The 10,303-nt window shown below is 38.3% G+C and overlaps 1 protein-coding gene across 1 annotated transcript; it reads left to right on the plus strand.

Moving 5' to 3' along the window:
• The first annotated feature begins 2,032 nt into the window (after positions 1-2,032).
• On the plus strand, positions 2,033-4,351 carry LOC113763767 (ABC transporter G family member 6-like). The gene has a single exon (XM_027307684.1). The coding sequence runs from the start codon at positions 2,033-2,035 to the stop codon at positions 4,295-4,297; it is 2,265 nt and encodes a 754-aa protein (XP_027163485.1). The 3' UTR covers positions 4,298-4,351.
• The last annotated feature ends 5,952 nt before the right edge of the window (positions 4,352-10,303 follow it).

Consider the following 10,303-nt stretch of genomic DNA (forward strand, 5'->3'; position numbering starts at 1 on the left):
AAAAGAAAATCGTTGGTCCCCGTAACCTTGTCCAATGGAAAACAAAAGAATTATCATATCATTGTTATCTCAAGTACATGTACATTTTTTTTCCCCTCTCTCTCTATCTTTTGAATAAATTAACAACTGCAAGTAGAGTTAGATTTCATGTTGAACGGATTTTGTTCCATATGATATAATCCACAAATTTGGGAAGATAAATATGATATTTCTAGTCTTTCATAAACTGAAACAAGAAAAATAAAAGACGTGCGAAAGAACTCTGAGCAGATCACAAAAATCAATTAGTGTTTTTTTTTCTTTTGGTTTGGAAAACTATAAACATCACTTAAATCGTTTTCTTTGTGAAGAGTTGTTACGTTACGTGCTGAGAAAAGAAATAAATGCGAATTGAACTCTTGGACTGGTCGGACCATTAATTAATGGCCATATAACTTCAACCATAAGACTTTGACCTTGGTTTTTGTCCAAATGCATGGTTTTGGTTTCACTTGTAAAATATTTGCGTCCTTTTGATGAAAATGAAATCAGTCGCCCTCCTTCATTGATTATTCCGGTTTAATACGGTCTAGAGTTCGCCAACAATTTTGATTAACCGATGCAACTGTTTCCAAACTTAAAAATTTTCAAAACATTTTGCGTTAAACTACAAATCATCTATATACTTATCATTGCCTATTGACGTTCAAGAAAGCTCTTTTGAAAAATTTTTAGTTTTGGCAACTTTATTTATGGTAATTTCTAATCCACTGGATATGGGGGGAATGATATTTAGGCGCTATTAAAGCTTCTTCCACATATCTATTATGTGTTTTTTTTTTGGGGGGCAGTATTTAAGCTTTTTATTTTTTACCTAAAAAACAGTTCCGAGTGTGTCGGAAGAAACCCTCTGAAGTGAACCAGTACCTTTTCCGTTAAATGCTAATTATATATATATATGTATTACCTTCTAATTATTGTATTTTTTTTTAAAATTTTTTTTCTAATTGGGAAAGGGTAGAATTTATAAAAATAAAATAAATATTACTTAACGTGTTTGGACTCCTGAATCCTTGTCAAAAAAGGAAAGTAAAAAAAAAAAAAAAAGGTTCTGGATTGTTACCTCGTCTAGAAGAAATTGCATAGCACACAATAATATTAATATTAATATTAATTTTGTGAACATATATATGTTCATTGCTTGTAACTTGGAGACCAAACTCCTCAGTAAATCTATACATTTCTATAGCAAACTCCAAACAGTAGATTACCATCCACACCTACCTTCTATGACACCAAAGGCAGCATGGATGGCATCATAAACAAAGAAAACAATCCCCAAATCCCACGTGGTATCACCCCACCAAATAGTAACCCTCCACGTACCCCACCCCCAAACTCCCTCCCTCTTGTAAAACCAGACGTGTAGATGAAAGATTAGGAGATTTAGGTCACCTCACCCATCCCACCCTCCCTCTCCCCACCCACAAACCCCTAACCCTATCCACAAGAAACAATTGAATTCTACCTCCATTCCTCCTTCAAGTAAAGTAAACTAGTAATTTATTCTTCCAAAATTTCCTCAAATCCCAACTATAAATCCACAGCACACCTGTTGACACAAATCAAGTCTACTCTACTCTCCAAACGTACGTATAAGTAAGCAACCCCATAAATGCATTTCCTACGTACCCCAACGCAGCCATACAACTCATTAAGAAAAGTTGGCTAAACCTTCAAAAAAGAAGGAAAAAAAAAAACACGCAGTCACACACTAGCCATTTTCTTAGGACAGTTTCTTAGCAGTACTGCTCATTTTCCTTTCTCACTTGCCAGTTTGCCTACTTATACTCCATAATGACGACCAACCATCAATCTTAGACAGCTCAAACATTTCTTCTATTCATCCCATATGTTTTCGCCTTCTCTATAATTGCTTCCCCATATTTATATTTATATATATATATATATAGCTCGCTCTCTTTTACTCTCAGCGAATACATATATATATACAGGGGAACTCTATATCTATTGCTAAATGTTAAGAGAAAAAATGTCGAAAATAGTTGCGGAAAACATATCGCCCGTAAGAGACTGCATGCCGACGTTTGATCGGAGGCAGACCGTGCAGATGACCGCTGCGGGCGCGTCTCCTTCGCCTACGCTTGGACAACTTCTGAAGCGCGTCGGCGATGCTCGCAAGGAAGCCACCGGTGACGAGACGCCCGTGCACCAGGTTCTCGACCTCAGCGACCCCGGCATGGAGCCCCGATCACTTCCCTTCGTGCTCTCCTTCACTAACCTGACCTACAGCGTCAAAATCAGCCGGAAAATGGGCCTGCCTGCTATATTCAGCCGCAGCCGCCACCATCTTCCTGCCACCACGACTGCAACCGAGCCTACTGACGGAGAGACCCTCTTCACGAAGACCAAAGTTCTCCTCAACGACATCTCCGGCGAGGCGCGTGACGGCGAAATCATGGCGGTGCTCGGCGCGTCTGGATCTGGAAAATCAACTCTCATCGATGCATTGGCCAATCGCATAGCCAAGGAGAGTTTGAAAGGAACCATCACTCTCAACGGCGAGCAGTTGGAGTCGAGGCTGCTCAAGGTCATTTCTGCTTACGTCATGCAGGACGATCTCCTCTACCCCATGCTCACCGTCGAGGAAACCTTAATGTTCGCGGCCGAGTTTCGCCTCCCACGAACTCTCTCGAAATCCAAGAAGCAAATGAGAGTTCAGGCCTTAATTGATCAACTAGGCCTCCGAAACGCCGCCAAGACGGTGATCGGAGACGAAGGCCACCGCGGCGTTTCTGGCGGGGAGAGGAGGAGAGTCTCCATCGGAATAGACATCATTCATGATCCTATAATCCTCTTCCTGGACGAGCCGACCTCGGGGCTGGACTCCACCAGTGCATTCATGGTGGTGAAAGTTTTGCAGAGGATTGCTCAGAGCGGAAGTATCGTCATCATGTCTATTCATCAGCCGAGCTATCGAATTCTCGGCCTGTTGGACAGGCTGATCTTTCTGTCCCGCGGGCACACTGTTTACAGCGGTCCTCCAACTAATCTGCCGCAATTTTTTGCTGATTTCGGCCATCCGATTCCTGAAAATGAGAATCGGACTGAATTTGCACTTGATCTGATTCGCGAGCTCGAGGGCTCCCCAGGAGGGACTAGAAGTTTGGTTGAATTCAACAGAACGTGGCAAAATATGAAGAGAGGTACTAATACTGCTGGTACCGGAAATGTGGAATCATCTCCGACGCATGGATTGTCATTGAAGGAAGCTATAAGTGCCAGTATTTCGAGGGGGAAATTGGTGTCAGGTGCTACAAACACTGATGCTAGTCCAACTTCCATGGTTCCTAGATATGCAAATCCATTTTGGATTGAAATGGCAGTTTTATCAAAAAGATCATTCACCAACTCGCGGCGGATGCCGGAGCTCTTTGGCATTAGGTGCGGAGCAGTTATGGTGACGGGGTTCATTTTGGCTACCATGTTTTGGCGATTGGACAACTCTCCCAAAGGGATTCAAGAAAGGCTAGGGTTTTTCGCCTTCGCCATGTCTACGACCTTCTATACTTGCGCCGATGCACTGCCAGTTTTCCTTCAGGAGAGGTACATTTTCATGAGGGAAACTGCTCACAACGCTTATAGAAGGATCTCCTATTGTCTCTCTCACGCATTGGTTTCCTTGCCTGCCCTTATTTTCCTCTCATTTGCATTTGCTGCAATTACCTTTTGGTCGGTGGGGCTGGACGGAGGAACTTCGGGGTTCTTTTTCTACTTCGCTATAATCTTGGCTTCCTTCTGGGCCGGCAATTCCTTCGTCACATTCCTGTCCGGAGTGGTCCCTCATGTGATGCTTGGCTACACCATTGTGGTGGCAATATTAGCATATTTCCTCCTCTTCAGCGGCTTCTTCATTAACCGGGACAGAATCCCCCCTTACTGGATATGGTTCCACTACATTTCCCTGGTGAAATATCCATACGAAGCCGTTTTGCAGAACGAATTCGACGATCCGGCGAAATGTTTCGTGAGGGGGATCCAGATATTCGACAGCACCCCGCTGGGAGCCGTGCCGGATTCGCTGAAGATAAAGCTGCTGGCGAGCATGAGCAACACCCTTGGCGTGAAAATCACGAGCTCCACGTGCGTGACCACCGGCGTGGACATATTGAAGCAGCAAGGAGTCACTGATCTCACCAAGTGGGCTTGCCTTTGGATCACCATTGCATGGGGATTCTTCTTTAGGATTCTGTTTTTCTTCTCTTTGTTACTGGGAAGCAAGAACAAGAGGCGGTAAGTTCCAAAATCCAAACGGCTACTAACGATCCAAGAAAATTGTAAAACTTGGTATGGCGGGAAATTTGCTATCTTGTATTTTTGGATTTTTTTTTTGTTTTTGAAAATTTTTTTTGGGGCTTTTTGTGGAATGCACTCTAGTGGGTTTTCTTACTTTTGGTAGTTTTTTTTTTTTTTTTTAACTCTAATCCATGGAACTTGTTAGCTGTAAAACAGTTGGAAGATGTTATAATATACACATACTAGAATAATTTCCTCAATTTGGACTTTGGATGGATGTTGGTCAGCCTACGTTTTTGGCTCAACAATGCATGTGTTGGTGACCTACATCTTCAACGGTATACTATTAGCACATAGCTTTTGGTTACGTTAGGTCTCAAAATTTTGTTGACCTAATGACTCTTTCAATAGATATGATGAATGAATGAATGATGGTAGGCAGGTGGATAGGAAACACACGTTCTGCATGAATGAATTTGGCATAGATCTTTTTTGGCTTTTTGGGTACAAAAGAAATTGATGGTTGCATTCATGTTTCATACACAACTGGTGTTGAAGAACCTACTTTCAACTCTTGAGTTTGCTGATCTCATAAATTGTTGAAGTGGTAGCTGCACTTTAACTGATGAGTTAGCTGGGGCAATGGCAGGCAGAGTAAATTCTCTTTGTACTTGTAAATGACACCATAACAAAAACAAAAAAAAAATACAAAAAGTAATCCTAGTTTCCTGTTCGAATTAAAGGAATTACAATACACACTTCATATCGTTTTGTGATCTGCTTCGGGTTGTCTAATTTGGAATTAATCTTTCACATGCGATAATTAAGGAATAGTATTTCGTTTGACAGAAGAAATCAGTGCTGTGGGAAAATGAAACCATAACAGGTTGCTTATAATTGACGTCTAAATTATGTTTCTGTTATACCATTCCCCGATTTTGAGCTATTATGTGAACTAAATTACGTAACAAGCATATTCACGTAGGCTCGAGTACGCACAACGCTTTTTTTTTTTTTTTTTTTAACAAGGAAGGGGTGGCATTTAAGACGCAGAGAAGAATAGGGGATTGGAATTTATAACCATTATGTTTGAGATTTCAATTTTAATCATTAGATCAAGACTTCCTCGTTACATGAACAATGCATATGTAGCAAACGAAGTTTGATTTTCCATTTCTTGATTTTTTCCAAGGTAATGTGACTTTGGATTTTAGATGATTGGCATGTTTAGATTTGATCTCTCGTTTCAATTTAGACTATTTTAGACCCGTTTCCAGATAATTGAGGACTAAATATGTCGATGCTAAAAATTTGACTAAATCTTTGGCAATCCTGGCATTTTGAGAAATTTTATTTCCATTAGTTTAGCTTTTTGGCTTTGGATTTTCTATTATACACTTCTTATCCCACTCTTTATTACACCTTTATTTTGACCCATTTGAGGTGAGTGAAGATTTATTTATGTAAGGGGAAAAAGCACTCACAGGGATTGTGAAACATCAGAAGTCCCTCGGATCACTTTAGAAACTAAAAAAAAATAAAATAAAATCGCTTCCTAGCCTCATCAGCCTGCAGTCACCCGAAATATAAAAACATAAAAATTAACTAGGAATAAAAAATTATGGTTGTAGAATAAATTGAACCATGTGACTGATCCTAGTTATTGGGGAAGACAGGAATAGAAAATTAGATTTTGTAGTCCAAAATAAATATATATAAGAGATTCATATGATCATGAGTATATAATAAAAGAAAAACAGGATATTAAACTCCATATTATATGGATAACTAGGATCATAAATCTTCGATCAGAATATGTATAATGTACTAATCCTACAAGCAGATGAGATTAAGGAGGGTTGAATGTCATTGTAATTTTCGGATTGTAGCTATGCCTTGTTTGAATTGTAGAAAATTTTTTATGTTTTTCATTAATACATTTTTTAATAACCTTTTATTTTACATATATCAAATCATTACATATTTTTTTTAAAAACTCTTAAGAATAGCAATCCAAACGAAAATGAATCAGAGGTCACCTATAATTGCTTCATGTATCACCTCTAACAGTTTGGCACAATTAGAACAAAACATTTAATGACACTTATACAGAAGGTTACCAAACGCTAACACAACATTAAAGGAGAATGATTGCGTCAATCCAAATATAGATGAAGAAAATTAGGCTTCTGATTAATGCTTATGTTGAAACAAAGTCAAGACGTTCACGTTAATTCGAACAAACATTTAATGACACATTTTCGATAATTTGGCCAAAGACTTTAGACACGAGTGTGTAAGTAGCTAACACTAGTCATTTGATCAAAGGTTATCGAAAATTCTAAGTTCAAAATTTCTGGAAAAATCTTCAAGCTTGAGAATAGAACTTGACCAAATAATTGACAAATGAATTAGTAGTAAAAGCCCTTCCAAGGTAGCCGACCTGGTGGTGTAGTCTCTAGTTAGAGCATCCATTAGAGTTCGAACCCTGTAACAAAAATGGGGAATAACCCAACAACCCAAATAAGGGTTGGGGCCTGAAGTGGGGCCAGGCCCTTTTAATTGACAAAAAAAAAAAAAAATTAGTAGTAAAACACTGGCATAGGAGTGCTTGCTAGGTCAAAATTTTAGATGGCATACCGAGACATTGCATTGCAGCTGGTATCTAACACTGCATAGTTGTGATCCATGCCGTGCTTGGTATCTGTATTGCACATTCACAACAAGATCTTGGAGGGATTTTTTCATGTTTAATCGTATTTCATTTCTGCAAGTAATTGTTTTGAATATTCAAGAATAACTCACAACAAGTTGACTTGTGGATTAATTACCGCCTGTCATATATGACCGGACATAGAATGTTGTAAAGGGTTTTGTTTGATTACTGGATACTGTGGACTTATAGAGAATCCATTTTAGTTTCTTTGGAAAGCACTGTAAAGGATTAAAATCAAGGGGTGGATTATGTACTGTTCCAAAGGACATGTTTCAATTGGCAGCAATTTGAATTTTTCCTTTATAGTTAATGGAGTAGCATACTTTATTGCAAAAGATTTGATGAAAAGTATGCTGGACTTGCTCTATTGGAATTACATTTTTTTTTTCTCATTTGGAAACTTTTAACACAAGTAATATTGTAGCATTATTAGGATGACCAAAAGTTAATTTTGGTTATTTTATTTACAATACCCTCCTAGTCTACAAGTAACTGACGGAACACTGGTAACTGCTGACTTTGTTTCTGTAATTCAAAGCTTGAATTGCTACATCAAACCTTTCTTTTAGCTCTGGAATTGATTGGGGTAGGAACCGAACCCTAATTTGGACTTTTTTGATGCAAGTTTCAACTAAGCAAAACCCAACTTTATAAGCAACCAATTTAAATTTCTTGTAAAATCTAAAGCAAGCGCATCACGTCCAAAGTTTGGGTGCAATTTCGTGTAGGAATTAGCAAAATTTCTGCCAACCAAAGCGCTTTCCCTCTTCTTGTACTACCTCTTCTCGTACTACAACTCTTTATAGAATTGTAACCCGCAAAGAAAAATCAAAAATAGTGGAGCTACACTAACCTCCAACGAGGTTTCTTATGATAATTATAGGTACCCCATTTAGATTTTAGACTCGCTAATGCATACAATGTCATTGTAAAAAAAAATCAATTTATAAAACTCACACGCTAGAAAAATATAGGATTGGTTAAGCTTTAACTCAACTGCTGACCAATCTAGATAATCAATCACATTTTACTGCAAAAGGAAAATGATTGAAAACAACTGTTGTGTATAATTGTAGCTTCTTGAGTGATTAATAATGCCAGTTTTATAAAGCCTTCTGGTGGATTTCATGCTGAAGATTAGGTGGTAAATATTTGCTGACCTATTGTTTAATTTGCATGTCATGGAAGCGCTGAATGTTTCTATAGCTGTTTCGTGAACAAGGGAAAAAATGGCCCGGGATGGTGATTTGAGGTTTTGGGAAAAGGACACCTCCGACAGTCCACACCCAGATTTCATTTCAGGGTTTGTTCAAGGCTTCAAGCCTCCCAAGTCTCTTCTTTAACCTCAGTTGTGAAGATTTTTTGTCAAACCCAAAAAGGGGTTAGCCCTGTCCGCCAAATTCTACAGCAAAATAAAAATTTTAAACAATTAACAAAGTTTCTTTGCATTTTGGAATAGATCCAAGTATTCATCCTTATCGGTAAGAAAAATCTTTATTAAATATGAAAACCACGAATGGATCGTTGACAAATTCTTTAGGTATTCATTTTTCTCGATCCTTTTGTTCTTGGGAAAACGAAGGGACGATCAGCTTTGAACCTTGACGTCTTGCCTTAGTGATTAGAGCAGTGGGGATTTGATTATGGTACCGGTAGCTGTCATCTGAGTAATGACGAGTAGTAAAAGAGGTCAAGAGGTAGTTCGACTAAGACTAAATTCTTGCAACCCGTGCTTTTTGGTTGCTTCCTTCAATTCGGAAAATGATTGATTACCCATTCCATATATTTCAATCCGTCTCAAGTCCCAACTCTCAACTGCAATTAATGTAGTCCCATTCAGCAAAAGGGAAACAAAAACAGACCCAGCAGCAGCTCTACCTTTCTAAGCCGAAAATTCACCTCAAGTTGCTGATTGTTATGCCGCACGAATCGATGATACTTACAATTTCTCACTTCATTTATTAGCTTGATTGTACTGCCAACTGAACATATGGTACAGTTTGCCAACTATCCCTAAATATCATTAGCTCATAGCTTTATTACAATTTATACGACGGAATAAGGGATTCATGCAGTATATTTAGATTCACAATCTAAATGGATTATCGATAAATTTGGTACTAGGTCTAGGTATATGTACCTGTATTTGATTCACAATCTAACTTGCTAGAAATTTGGTGGTGTTCGAGACTGAGCTATACCTACTCTTACTCTGCACTGGGGGCCGGGGGAGAATCCAAAGGGTCAAGGGAAAAATTCGGAAACTAAACTACCACTGGTCCAGACAGCTGCATACTCATCCGTTGGCGAAATTATTGGTTGTTACGATACTTTGGTTTCGAAACATGTTACTAACGGATATTCTCCTCCTCCGGAACAAACATACCATATTTTTGCAGTCCATCTCTACCCATTCTTGCCAATTCACGAACCGAAAATTTCTCCATGTTTTCTATGTCAGTGAATTAGATACTTTGTGATAATCTAATGTATCATCATTCCTCACGTATGATTATTAGTATATGAAGGAGCAATTTGCAAACCATTAACCTAGGAGATGCCTAGATGGCACTGATTCACAAGTCATAACCATATTAATCATTGTGTTTTTTCAAAATACAAGGTCCAAATTCCAACCATATAGGAAGGAATAAACTCCAACATCATGGCACCATAAAACTGCTTACGATTATTTTTATTTTTTTTTGGATTCTTATCTGGAGATAATCTTCCACAAATAGTAGTATATTGGTTTGTTTGAATAGTGAGTTATTTGTCAAAATTTATTTGTTTTTGCTGCAAGTTCTTAGCTCTGTAGCATATGAATAAAATGCGAGAGCTAGAGTGAGTTCCATGGCACCGTAATTCTGTGAGTCCACAGCTAATGTATTGAAGACGATTCGAGATGAAATTATATCAAATAGGATTATGTCTGTGTCATGATATACAAGTTTAGATTGTGATTTTCTGCCAAAATTTTTTTTACATTTCCGTGAACACATTTTCCAATCACTTTTTTATCTCACATATATCAAATCAATCATTTTTTTTACCTCACATACATCAAATCGCTATAATACATTTTCCTACAAAATGTCGTAAAAATAGCAGTTCAAACAGGTTTTTAAAGTAAGTCGAGAACAATGATGAGCATACATATCCAGTGTGGAGATGCAGAACACACTGCGCTGCTGCCAACACAATTGCTTGAGCTTGAACACTAAAACACGAGACCATGAGGCATGATTACTCATAATACACCGATGTGAAGATCAATGACAAGGTAACAAC

This window comes from Coffea eugenioides, chromosome 2, assembly GCF_003713205.1.
Source record: "Coffea eugenioides isolate CCC68of chromosome 2, Ceug_1.0, whole genome shotgun sequence".
Classification (NCBI taxonomy): domain Eukaryota; kingdom Viridiplantae; phylum Streptophyta; class Magnoliopsida; order Gentianales; family Rubiaceae; genus Coffea; species Coffea eugenioides.